Genomic DNA, 14,029 nt, shown 5'->3' with positions numbered 1-14,029 from the left:
CTTGTTGAAGGAGTCCAGTGCCTTCTGAATCCACGATTACCATGTAGGGCAACGTTTCTTGTGCGCCCTGCTTGTAGTCTGCTGTTAATTGGTGGATCTTGAGCCGACTGTTATCCTGATAGTACGTGCCCAACCAAGTTCACCTCGACTGTCAATCAATGATAGTCTCCCCGTTCTGGCACTTTAGGCAGTTGTGTGTCCCTCTTTCGACCATTCCTGTCACACCTTCACCGTGGTGGTCCTCTAACAACTGACAATGCCTGCGGTTGCTGAGATGCTGGTCCCCGCCTTACTAGCACCTCCCTTTCGTCGATGCACGGATTTCGTACTGACAAAACGACAAGCGCTGCCCGTGCCATCACTATATATGCATCGCCATTCAGTGACATCACTCCTAGGTGCTGTGGGATGCATCTACTCGTGGAGACAGCGAGTAGATGCATTTTGGAGCAGTTTGGGGTAGTGTGTTAACTATCAAGTCGTTTTTGAACCAAATTTTAATTTTTAATTATTCAGAAGGGATTATACTAATGGTTGATGTTTTCTTAAATTAATTATTATCTCATTAAATATAAAAATGATTTGTTTACACCATCTTCTACGAAACAAAATTTTTATTAATTCTGTTGATAAAACAGAATTTATTATCTTCCATTTTCAAGTTTGTTAAATCATTTTTTAAATGAATGATGGAAATGAGAGAAAAATGAATTTCACAAAAATTGTTCCAATCTTTGATAAGAGAGACACAGACTAATGGTGACAGACTCTTCTGTGTCTGTCACCATTAGATGTAAATTATCAGGCTTAAAAAAAACGTCTTTTTATGTACAATAATCATCATCTTAAAACAATGGTATAATCATTAAAATGATCAAAACATAGAATGCTTCGAAGACCTTCAGAAATATTTCCTCATTCCAGAGTATATCATTAACTTTATGTGATTTTCCAAAGCACATCTGTTATTAACATCTAAATTCTCGTAGGACTAATTTTTCAGTTATTAACGAGTTCCGGGTTGCTGTTAATGGTTTTCTACTAGGTGTTCATGTCACTTTTAGGATCTTTTGAAATGTTTTGTTGACGACCTTTATAAACAAAACTTGTCCTGGAGCAAGGGGCGAATTATCTCTACAATATTCGCATTAACCACGGCGTAGCGTCACGGGATCCGGTGGAACTTCCCAAGGGGCGATCTATCATAGATGGACTGTCCGATCGAAACGCCTCTTTTGGTCATTACACAAAAAAGAAAACAAAACAAAACATGTATTCCCCGGCTGTAGGTGATCCATCATAGGTCAATGTCCTTAAAAGCCACCCAGCGGTTATGTAAATTTAGGAATCACTGTGATGCACCAAATAACGTGTGCACACAGCGTGTTAAACAGAGAAATTCAAGGCTAATATAGCTAAAACTATATGGCCTCAGAGAAATTATAAGTTGTTTGCAGGACTGTCTTGTCCATTCGTTTGTTTTTGGTCATGGGGATTTAAACCATGTATTGATAATACTATGGTTTTAATTCTCTCAGCAGAGCAAACTTTCCTTTGTAACGAGTTGCCCTGGTACTGCGCTGCATCCAAAAAGATTTACCATTCGTTTAAAAGCTGTAACTGCTATAACAGCCTGTTTTAGTACTAACTGGTACCTCATAAGATAGTAGGTGATCTTTAGTTATTATTTAAATAACGGGATAAATGTATTAATAAATTATACAATAGGTTGGCTTATATAATAATTTGAAAAAATTGAATTGCATGTCAATGTCTTATGGAGTTTCTAAAATTTAAGTTTTATGTTGGTAGATGGAAGCAGTATGAGCAAATAGAGTATCGCTCAATAATCAAATTTATGACAAGAAAACTTTTCGTTTGCATTCATGGCAAACATCAAAGGATGGAGTGATCAAAATAGAATTTAAAATTTAATCTTGCCAATCCAGGTAGATTTTTATCCCATTTTGTGATTAATGATGGAACTTCGCTATATTTTTATGATCTCGAATTCTTCATTTAAAAATAAAAATCGTTTCATTTTTATTTTAAATCGTTCAAAAATGTATCCTTTTTAATAAATATTTCATAAATTTGTTTGGGCAAAAGACAAATCCTGTGACTGATATTATACGCGGATGATCAAGAAGTTAACTCTAATTTTGAAAAGTTCATATATGCAAAATTTTAAAGCTCAATCTGCAATCATTCTCAAAATCGCATGAACAAAATCAAGTTTATTTTATCATATAGGTTTAAGAGTTTTGTGTGTCAAACCACCATTTCAATTCTCAGGAGTGGAGTGCTTTATGGACTGCTGTTTACTCCTATGATAGTACTAATAACTCCTAGAGTAAGGATAATACTTGGTCGGCTGATGACTTAAAAATCTAACTTCAATCCTACCTGCTAAGTAGTGACTTCAATCTTATAGCTCAAACTATAAACTGAAACCCCCTAGGTTTTGCAAATCATCTTTCTAATTATGACTTGAATATCAATCCTCAGACCTTTATAACGCATTCTTGAAAGAACAAAAGATGTCTCTGTCCCCTCAAAGCACGAAGATTCCAACTTTAAATAGTATACTGATTTGTGAATTGTTCTTGTCCCAAGTTTATGATGTAACCATCAGGTATACCACCTAAATCCTGATTGACATGGTTGGCTTTTTTGATATTTTATAACCTGTAGTATATTTCTCTTATGTGGAATCATTACTAATGTCTGACTGCTTGAGATTCCTGAGTCTCGATGTGGGCGGTAAAGGTGCAAGTTTTTCTTCTTTTTTTATGATCACTCCCTGACCTATGGCCGTGAAGATTTTGTCTGTTTACAACCAGTTTCTTACCCACGACAATAAAGATTTTGTATAGAGATAACGGTATAAAATTGCATACGTTGCCCTTTGCATAATAATCAATGTTTTCACTATAAAATAAATCATCCACATATTTCATATTCAAGAGATTTTAACAGAAAAAATTACGTGCTTCTTATGCAATGGAACAAGTCACTGACAATAAAATAAAGATGCCATATTTGCCAAGGCAAAGGAATGGGCCTTACGTTTTCTAGCTAAGGATCAAGATAACCTTGATCCTTTTGAAATGTGGCGGTGTCCCATCATGCTGAAACAAAGCAGCCCGGCGCAATTTCAAGATACAAAGCCAGTCCCCGAACTTTTTCATCACACCTCTTACGTTGCAGCTCGAATTTAGAACGATCCTGAATTGACACTTTTCGGTTGCCTTAGAAATCTTTGACCGCTATGCCCGGCCCTGTATCTAAAAGAGAGTCTAGATAATTAATATAATATAATATATGTTTATTTATTTATGAATAAAATATATGTATCAATTATATATATTTTATTCATAAAATAATTTAATTTTATTATAATTACTTACAATAGGATTTTAATAATAATAAATGTACTAAATTGCTATATTTTACATAACAAATTTTTTCATTGTCTACAGACTTAATAATACACACGTTTTATCTTTAGTAATTCGTCTTCTTAATCCTTTAGGCCTAATTCTTCTATATGAACGTCTTAGACAGCATCTCTGTCTTACATCTCTTTCTTGTAAATCTTGGTAACCCGACTTGCCAGGTATGTCAAAGTGGCGGTGAACCTGAGAGTGAACTCCGCCTTGCGTGTGACCTGCTCATCTCAAAGTAAATACTTCCGTAGTTTGGTTTCGCCCCAAGGGAATGTTTATCGGTCACAGCTGCCCAGGGATGGATAGAACAACTATTTTATTGTTTTGGACAAACAAGATGAAGGAGAAATGACTGGACAGGTGAGATGGGAAGCATTAATTTCGCCAGTCGGTCTCTTAGCCTCAGGCAAACCTTGAACTTGTTCCAAGTAAAACTAGTGGCAATACGGGGCTCCTTTATAAACTGAGCCGCACACAGACTTGAAGCTCGGTCAAGGATTGTATGCGTCAGTGTCACCACTCTCCTTCCCCCTCCTTTGAAGATCACTTGTTCTTATTGCCCAATCCCTAATAGGTAAGTTCGTATAATTTATTTCATTGTGGTTGTATTAAAAGAAAAAATGTCTGGCAGAAAAAATATAAAAAAAAAAAAAAAAAGAAGAAATTTCGACCTGATTTCTTTTTACTAATACTACAGTTAATATTTCATACTCCTTTGTACAATTTATGACCATTTGTTTCTTTATATCCCTCAAAAATATTAATTTAAGATTTTTAACTTTTGTACAGAGTACACTATCCTCTTCCAATTATCTCTTTGTCTGGATGATCTCAGACAATAATCTTTTATTCTTTTAGTCATTTGCGATTTTAATTAATTTTTTTCAATTAAAACTTTCGAATTATTGAAAGAAAATATTTAAAAAATGAATTATGAATAATTGATGCGCAGTAGGTTACAGTTATTGAACCTACTACGCAACTTGTCACGTGGTTTCTAATTCCCCTTAGTTCACTTCCGCTTCGTTCGCTGCTATAAAGAAAGGTGTCCAAACAAGTTTCAATTTAATAACTATTATAATCAATAAAGTTAGAAAACAGAATTTTATTTTATTATTATTTTATAGTTAAAGGTTAATTATATAAAAATTATATCATAAATCCTGTCATAATGTCTCTTGATAACGTTATAAAAAGAACTCATCTTGAGCAGACCATTTCGCAATGATCATCTTATCAGTACACTAATTGGCCAAAAAATTAGAAACTTGTTTTTAAATTTAATAGGGGCCACCCGTATATGTTGTTGCATGGATTGCACTAGTTCTCCAGCTTTGAGGATTATTCCATCAGGATATTTGGTTAGCTGCTGTATATTGTAATCTGTGGAGAACTGAGAAGACGAACTGCCCTTTTCTGTATATCCCAGACTTTCTCTCTCTCTCTCTAGGGAACTTGTGACCAGGGTCGGATTTAAACTTGTTTGGCCCTAAGATGTATGAGGCCCTTCTCTCTCTTACAGTTCACTTGTGACAATATTAAAAAGAGGATTTTTTTTTTAATATGGAGCGAGGTCCCTTGTAATATGAGGCCCTAAGCTGTAGCTTGTTTAGATTATGTGTAAATCCGGCCCTGCTTGTGACCATACAATGTGATAACTACATTCGCATAGCGTACGTTTAATGATCATGCCAATTTCGAAAAGTTTCTAATTTTTTGGCCAGTGAGTATATACATCATTACAGATGTATAGTATAAACGAAATATAATATTCGTATATGCACATAGAAATTTAATTAGGAACAAAATGATCACAGGAGAAAAAGTATAAAAATAAAAGAAACAACAACAACAACAACAACAACATCATTACCGTGTCCACTCGTTCTGCCAGTTCTGAAAGCCAACCAGTTTTATGTGGAAGTTTTCTACAAGACTACTAAGATGTGTTTAATTTTTTTTTTTACTTTCTCTTTTCGATGTTTTTAAATTCTATTTCTGTTTTTTTTTTTTCATTGTATATAAAAAAATAAATTTAAATCATAACTAACAGTTATGATTTAAATTTAATTGCTTGAGGGTTCGGTAGAACTATGGTCTGAAGTGGGAGGGCAGAAAAGACGAAGAGGAAAGGAGTCTGGCCAATTTTAAACGTTTTAGGAAGTGAGAAGGGTAACGTTAGTTGCTTTTTTAAGGTTGTTCTGAAAGGATTCCTTGGGGAAGGGCCATATCTTGCTCTGAGGTTTATTTACTCTCTTGCTTATGTTTTATGCTTAAAAATAAGTATTTATATTTATTATTATTTTATTTATTATATATATGTTGGTTTTCTAGTGAGGGCAGGACCGGTATGTGGCGCCCCTAGGCCACATTGACTGATGGTGCCCTGAAATTTTTCTTGTGGACTTTGTTTTTGGAAGGAGGTGGGCGGCATTGGTTCTCCTAAATCTTGGTGGCCCTAGGCAAGTGTGTACTCGGCCTTACCCTAAAGCCGGCCCTGAGTGAGGGTATAACTGTGCGTTTTCGGAATTAAAAAAAAAAAATTAAAAAATCTATCACTTGCAAAAGTAAAATAGTTCATTTTATTTTAACCGAAAGTAAAAAAAGGTGTTAAAATATATTTTCATTTAGTAAATAAAAAAATTTAAAAATATTCAGTGAAAATTTAAAAAAAAAAAATTAATTTCATTATCCATATCTTTTTTTACTTATAAATGTTTTTCTTTAAAGAACTGATTAGCGATTACCTTTTTTTTAACGCACTGTGACGTCACAAGAAAAGGATATTTTATCAAATTAGGTGATTTTATTCTTTCGGTCACGAGAATCTAATAAACAAATTTAATTATTTCAATACCTTTATTTTTCAATTTATTATTAATTCGAAGTGAATATCTATTAATAGTTTTTCAATTATTATTTTATTATCTGCGTTCTATCTTATACTCTCTTTAGTGAATCACCATGGATCTAGCAATCACAGTGACAATAGCCATCAGCTTATTTATGAACCTGTTCCTGAAATCATGCGCTACTCCAATCATGAATTATCAGTATTACACTCATGGTAAGACTTTTTTCATGAAAATTAGATTAAATTTTCAACAACTAGTCTAAGAAATAGTTATTATTTAAGATAAAATGCAATACATTTCCTTCAATTAAAATATTCGAATTATTCTCGCTACCTTCATAACGAGATGCCTTGGTACTGCACTACTTCAAATTAGCATTTATTTATTTATTTTTATAAAAAACAAATTTTCTGTTTATACTCCGGGACAATCACCTGATCAGAGGAGTTCACAAAATAGAGAGAATACAAGAAACAGCACCGTATTTAGCGGTCACTCAAGGAACGTGTACTTATGCACCTTCTCGCTTGACCACTCGGCTACGGAAGTGGCAGGAATTGAAGTTGACCTTGTGAAAAGGCTAAAAGCGGTGCTGTTTAATTGAATATGGAGCGCTTTCTGTCTTCACAGTGAGATTCATTAACATTGCACTACTCTAAATAACATTTTACTGTTCAGATAGGGAAGTGCTCTTTAAATAAGTTCATTGATGAGGCAACTCGTTGTGAAGATGATAGCGCTTCGTGGGATAAACAGAAAAATTTGTTTTCTAATAGTGTTAATTAAATAGTGGAATACCGAGGCAACTTGTGCAGGTGTATAACTGAAAATCTCAAGGGTTCAGATTTTATCCTTTGGGGCAATACCTAAAAATACCAAGGCTCCACACCTCTCAATCTTTTCGAAAAGACTCGCGGCCTATGCTAATAGGACCTACTTCAGCTCCTAATCGGTGGGATACTGTTCCATGAAGGATCCGACTCTATTCTTCGAGCGACTCCTCTAACACCAACAGAAACAGGTTGCACATGCCTGATAGATTTTTCAGAAAGTTGCACAGTCACTAGATGCAGACCTTTGTGAATTCTCTACCAACAGGAAATATTGCCGAAAAATCTTAGACCAAAGACCTCTTACTTTGCGCTAATTGAGCTCTATAAATTTAGTCATATTGTAAACAACGTAACTGAATAATCTCTTGTTTTATATGTTTCTTCTTCTTTTTTAGGACTTCACCAGTTCAAAGTGGTGTGCTATTATGGAAGCTGGGCAGTATACAGACCAGATAATGGAAGGTTTCCTGTGGAAAAAATCGATCCTCATATATGTACCCATTTAATATACGGATTTGCTGGACTGGGTTTCGATAACAGAATCAGGAGTCTTGATCCGTACAATGACCTAGAGGAAAATTACGGAAAAGGTAAGCAAAAGGTCACGCTTTATAACTCGGCGTTTTCGTATTTTGAAGGATGAAGAAAATATCCTCACCTAGATTTTTAAAAAAATTTTTTCAGAATAAACAGTAATTTCCAATCCCGGATCATTTATATTTGTGATTCCTTAATTCATCATTCGTTATTGATACTGATAATAAAATTCTTTATCTTAGGTGCTTTCAAACGATTTACTGGTCTGAAAAAGTTAAACCCCCAGTTGAAAACCTTACTAGCAATTGGAGGTTGGAATGAAGGGTCCGTTAAATATTCCAAGATGGCGGCTAGCCAAGCAACCAGAAAAATCTTCATTGACAGTTGTGTAGATTTCCTGAGAGCTTATGACTTCGATGGACTCGATCTAGACTGGGAATATCCAGCTTCGCGCGGTGGTGACGCAAAGGATAAAGAGACTTTTGCATCTTTGTTAAGGGTAAGTACATCTCCATTGGAATTTCCATGATTTTTTAATTAATTTACCAAACTAGTAGTTTGTTAGTAGACACAAATTAACCCGCTTGCTCACCGATGAGGCCCCAGAAAGAGTCGAATCTTCGGGACGAATAATGGGATAAATCTTAAACAAGTAGCATTATATTCTTCTATTGGACTAGTGCTTTTTGTTTTGGAGATGCTTTCATGGATCACTGGGTCCCTTAATCCCCAAATACTCGGAATTGTTTTGGACCAAGGGTCAACCCTACATGGTGACCGTGAATCCAGATGGCAATGAACTCTTTCAACACGACAACGCCCTTTTCACAAGGCCCACATTGTGCAGGAATGGTTTGACCAAGCATTTTGTGCTCCCCTGGCCACCAAATTTCCAAAACATCAATTCCATCGAACATCTGTAGGATGTGGTGGAACGCAGCATTCACCAGTCCACGCCAGTGCTTTACTCTTCGTTGCCGAACTGCTGGACATCTTTCTGTCCAGCTGGTCCAGGATACCTGAGGACATAATATTTTGGCTCATGAATTTACTTGATAAACAAGTGAAGACTTCTACGTAATGTGGGCGTAATAAAAACATAAAAGAAGGGCTAAAAATACGCTTACTTCTTCTGTATTTTATTTTATTTTCAGGAAATGAAGACAGAATTTAACAAATATGGATTAATGCTGACGGGTGCAGTGTCTGCAGGAAAACATACCATTGATCCCGGTTATGACGTACCTGCTATGGCCCAGTAAGTGAACAATTTTCAATTTTAGCAAATATTTATAAATACACTGGTATTGATCAATTCGTATTGATCAAGGTTTAACGTTTTTCTGGAATATTTTACATTAAAAATCATGGTGGACATCTTGCACCAGGGTTCGTACTTTGCAATTTCAGCGATAAATATCCTTGGCTAATGAATTGTATTCTATTAACAGATACATGGATTTCATCAACGTCATGTGTTACGACTACCATGGTGGATGGGAGACCTTTACTGGTCATAACGCCCCCTTGTACGAGAGGCCCGATGATTCAGAAGAAAATAAACTTCTTAATGTGGTAGGTGTTTCTGTTGTATCAATGTAGTCGTCTACAAACTCCATTACGAATTCGAATTCTAAGATTTCCACCAGTTTTATAAAGAACCATCTTTAAATCTATTACTTTCAATTAACTAGTTTCGTGTTTTTTGCAGAATTTTTCTGTCAATTACTGGATCGCTAAGGGGGCTCCCAGCCAGAAATTAGTTTTAGGAATGGGATTGTATGGGAGGTCATTCACGTTGCAAAAAGCTGAGGAGAATTTCATTGGAGCTAGCGCCCCACAGAGAGGTCAAGCTGGGCCTTATACAAGAGAACCAGGATCCCTTGGATATAATGAGGTATGCGATTATTATTAAAGATGGCCAAATTTTCTCGTAATATCCATTCTTTGCAATCGAATCAAGGAACGTTATATAATTACCTGATTATTCTTTAATCTCTTAGATCTGCGAGTCTCAAATGAAGGAGAAATGGACCGTGGTCTGGGAACCCTATTATATGGCTCCTTATGCCTATCGTGATAGGCAATGGGTGGGATACGACACAGTAGAGAGTATTACTTTGAAGGTAAGTTATTTAAAACAAATAAACTTTATCTAAAGATTATTATTATGCACGGATTCTTCTATATTCGGATACAATGAGCATAAGTTATTAAAAGCATGGAAGTTGAGCAAAAATCGTTTCAAAGAAAAAGCGCCCCTTTTATTCAGCTGTCTATGAGCACATTGCGATAATTTTTACAACGTTTTGAAGTCAAAAAAGGTATTCCATATGGGGGCGTTCTTTCGGTAACGCTTTTTTCGCTGTTACATTGGAACCTTTCTCGGGACACATCGAGATTTCTTGGTTTATGCAGATGACATGAAATTACTCATCCGTTCTGATAACACAGTAATTGATGCCGATTTAAATTGGAGCATCAAAACACTGATGATGCATTTTCAGCGCTGTCTTGATACTATAGATCTTTCCATCAGCAAGGACAAAAGTGCTGAAATAAATTTTGTTAAAAGGGCTGTTAGATGCGATGTTCAAGTACCTTCTTAGATTTTCAGTTATCAAAGTTGAGAAACATAAAGATCTTGGTCTCATGTGGGTCACGGATCAGAACATCTTTGTGAATTATACTGCAACATGCATTAATCCAGTGATTTTTTATGCTTCAGCCATTTGTCTTCAGATATGAATCCTGGACCATGACGTGGATTAACCAGAAAGCTCATAACTCTGTTAAAATATTCAGATCAGTTGTTTACATGTAAAACCTTGGAACCTCATCATTATACCAACGAACATTAAAATCTTTTGCCAACTTCTTTCATATAGAATCGATGCTCCTTAGATTTCCACAGTTACCTTCTTCAATCCAAATAGAAGCAAATTGGCAAATTACAAATATATTAACACGATGTTTTCAAATAATACCTTAGACATGTTTAAAGAGACAACTCAAAAACAACAACAATAGCCTTCCAAAAAAGAAAAAAAAGAACAACTGAGCCAGATAAATTTCTACCAATTATGATTAAATATTCCAGAGAATATTGGATGAAGAGAATTCCTCCGACGCGGTAGAAAAACTACTTGAAACCCATCCCCAAAATGAAGATCTCTAAAGGATGCTCACTCTTTACAAAATGTTTTTGAAAAAACAATCCTGGACATCGTTATTCAACGCTGATTTCAGGTAAATATCCTAAACATTCAAAGAACACGCCTCAGGGCAGGCACATCAAGGTAATGAATGGAAATCAGGTTAATAAATGAGTCCCATAAGGAGGTATCGAGTCTGCCATACCATTTGCCGTAGCACTTGACTCCTTCTTAACATAAAACAGTAAGCAATTTATCATATATGAGGATGATATGAATTTCAGATCAAAAATCATCAAGGTCAAAAGAGTTCACAAGCTAGAGAGAGAGAGATAATACAAGGAACATCGCCGTATTTAGTAGTCATGCGGACTTAAGCCACAGTCCACTCAGACGCGTGTACTACTGTGTTTTCAGTCTGACAACTCAGCTGTGGTACCCAAATCCAGAACGTCGACTTTCACTTAAATAAGATAAGATGAAGAACTGAACTTCTACAGCTCTAAGAGCATATTCGGAGTAAAACATATGCAGCGCTCTGGACCACCAGACAAGACTCACTGGTATTAGAAACTCCAGTCCAATGAAGCAGATGAGTAATTACTTTAGAGGCGTCACAAATCTGGTCACAAGAACTGTTCCATGCTCAAACCAAGAGGTCACCTTCATGGAGGCAGTTACTAAACTTTTAAGAAGACTGGACTCACCGAAGGTTGGATAATAAGACAAGGAGAGAAAGAGACGAACTGTAAGGAAGGAACTGGACAGATATGAATATGAAATTTTTTGAGTAGTGTAAACAGGCAACCAAAAGCCCATGGTGTCCTATCGATGATTTATCGAACATTATCCTGTAGAGATGTGGAGGTCATAGTCCCATTGTATAAGGCAATTGTAAAAACATATTGGGAATATTGTGTTCAAGTATAGAGACCTCATCTGAAGAAAAGACATTGGGCAACTTGAAAGGGTCCAAGAAGGACATTGAGCTTCTTGAAAAGAGTCCAAGCGTCCTTCTGCCGATCTCACCATAAACGGCAAAAGTACGACCATATGAGGAAAGACTCCGATTATGTGGTCTACAGAGCTTGGCAACCAGGCACCTCAGAGGTGACCTGATTGAGGTTTGTAAGATCAATTTTTAAATAAACACCCAATCGGATAGCCGAGAAAGATTCTTTCCATCAAGCTCTACAAAAAAAATGTCGAATTACCGCAATACCAACCATAAAAAAACTCTGCACAAGCAAATCATATAGAAAAGAAGTCTTAGAAAATCCATACCTATTGATCTAAATGATTTCTACATCTAGGACATCCGAAATTGAAGACACCATCCCCATCTTATACTGAAACAGTCAGAGGAGAAAGTACCGCACAGATTACTTCATATAATAATATCTTATAAAATTTTAAATATTGATTTCTTATTAATAATCAACTCTTGTTATTAATCACATTCATTATTTTAAATTTAAATTTCAATTTCAATCATAAACTTAAAAGCATTTAAATTCGTATAATATAATATTTTGATCATGCTTATAATTATAATTTTTGATTTATTATTTTTTTAAAATAATTTTTAGGTTAATTTTGCCAAAGCCATGGGAATGGGTGGAGGCATGGTGTGGTCAATAGAGACCGACGATTTCCTCGGGATATGCCATGGACAAAAGTATCCTCTACTTACCGCAATCAACAGAGCTTTTGCAGGATCTGGAGGTAAACCCCTCCCCCCACCACCAACGAATGGAACGATAGTAGCGACCTCGACTACTGGCCCAATCACCACACGCTCAACACCCCGTCCAACTACATCGTCAACACCATCTTTACCTCCATCTCCAACATCGCCTCCTTCAATAGTTGGTACCACCTCTAAACCTGCGACTACCTCAGAGCCTGGTGAAGATGAATCAGCAAATTTGTGTACAAGTGCAGGCATGTTCCGCGATCCCAAAGACTGTCAGCGTTTCTACAACTGTGTATCCATAGGTGATGGGAAATTTAAAGTGTATCATTTCAAATGTCCCAATGGAACTGTGTTTGACCTCAATATCAAGGCATGTGGTTATCCAAAAGGAGTACCGGAATGTCGGGACTATTATATTAATAAATACGGTTTACGTCATTACTACAACGATTAAAATTTGATTTCGTAACCCCCCCCCCCAAATGACCGGATGTAGAGAACGCCGATGTGAATACGTTTGCTAAGTGGTTCAGCAATGGCTTCTGGTACAAGTTGCTTTTCAATGTAAAATAAAAGTGGATGAAGGCGAATGAAATATTCCTTTTGTGGGATCTCGCTTCTGCTTGATCAAATCTTACGAAAAATAACCGCAATTAAAAAAAAAGAAAAAAAGGTGAAGATGCGAAATGAATATTGTTTGGGTTCAAGGCAACATGCCGTGTTGCCTTGAATTCGCAAAAGTCTTGTAATCAAGAAAATAAATTTATTACTGAAATATGAGTCCCACATCTTATTTTTGTAGTTAGATATAGATTTAATTATCACAGCCGAATAAACTTTCCCTTGCAACGAGTTGTCTTGTTACTGCACTGAAAGCTCCCTGCGTGTTATTCGAGACCACCCTCTTATCTAAGTAGGTACCAGTTATTGCTGAAATAAGCTGTCTTAGCGGTGCCATCTTTCAAACAAATGACCAATATGGAGTGACCATCTGTTAGTAAGTAATACAATACTAGATCTTCTGTCAGAGCAGCTCGTTGCAAAGGCAAGAGGAGGCTGTTAGCCGCACGGTCTGATGATGGGTATCGGTAAGATACCTGAAACGTTACCTTAATGTATGGTAGTTTAAGCGAATAGCTTAATAAACTATATTATTGAGTTAGAGCCATCAGAACAAAATCCGATTAAAATTTTCTTTAAAATTCTGTGTCGAATTAAAGAATTAATTATTCATAACGAATTTCTCCAAGAATTATAAATAATTTCTTCTTTTGTTGATTCTAATTCCACTAAAATCAAGAAAAATTGGAGGAGGACAACCTTGCAATTCACATTTTATAAGAATTAAAAGCACGATTTTGCTTCAAATTGTAGAATCTTCATCAATAGAAATCTTTGAATTATTTTCGATAATTTTATTTAAAATTTGTTTGTTTTTTTTGGTAATTCAGCAATATACTCCACGATTGTAATGGTCGCAAGGACCTTTGAATTCAAAATTTTT

The 14,029-nt window shown here is 35.8% G+C and overlaps 1 protein-coding gene across 1 annotated transcript; it reads left to right on the top strand.

The window, feature by feature from the left end:
• Positions 1-6,413: 6,413 nt before the first annotated feature.
• On the top strand, positions 6,414-12,979 carry LOC150079826 (chitotriosidase-1-like). The gene is made up of 8 exons (XM_090383244.1): positions 6,414-6,516; positions 7,533-7,727; positions 7,917-8,173; positions 8,829-8,932; positions 9,126-9,249; positions 9,386-9,571; positions 9,678-9,800; positions 12,419-12,979. The coding sequence occupies exons 1-8, from the start codon at positions 6,414-6,416 to the stop codon at positions 12,977-12,979; spliced, it is 1,653 nt and encodes a 550-aa protein (XP_090239370.1).
• Positions 12,980-14,029: the final 1,050 nt, after the last annotated feature.

This window comes from Mastigoproctus giganteus, chromosome 10 (assembly GCF_048544385.1).
Source record: "Mastigoproctus giganteus isolate SK-2022 chromosome 10, ASM4854438v1, whole genome shotgun sequence".
Taxonomy (NCBI): domain Eukaryota; kingdom Metazoa; phylum Arthropoda; class Arachnida; order Uropygi; family Thelyphonidae; genus Mastigoproctus; species Mastigoproctus giganteus.
Note: the sequence above shows the minus strand (reverse complement) of the source record. Positions and strands in the feature narration are given on the sequence as shown.

Excerpts from the sequence above, each read along its gene's own strand:
- LOC150079826 (XM_090383244.1), top strand. The coding sequence starts at position 6,414 with ATGGATCTAGCAATCACAGTGACAATAGCCATCAGCTTATTTATGAAC. Across the intron at positions 7,728-7,916 it reads AGAGGAAAATTACGGAAAAG|GTGCTTTCAAACGATTTACT; the intron begins GTAAGCAAAAGG and ends TCTTTATCTTAG. Across the intron at positions 9,250-9,385 it reads AAAATAAACTTCTTAATGTG|AATTTTTCTGTCAATTACTG; the intron begins GTAGGTGTTTCT and ends TGTTTTTTGCAG.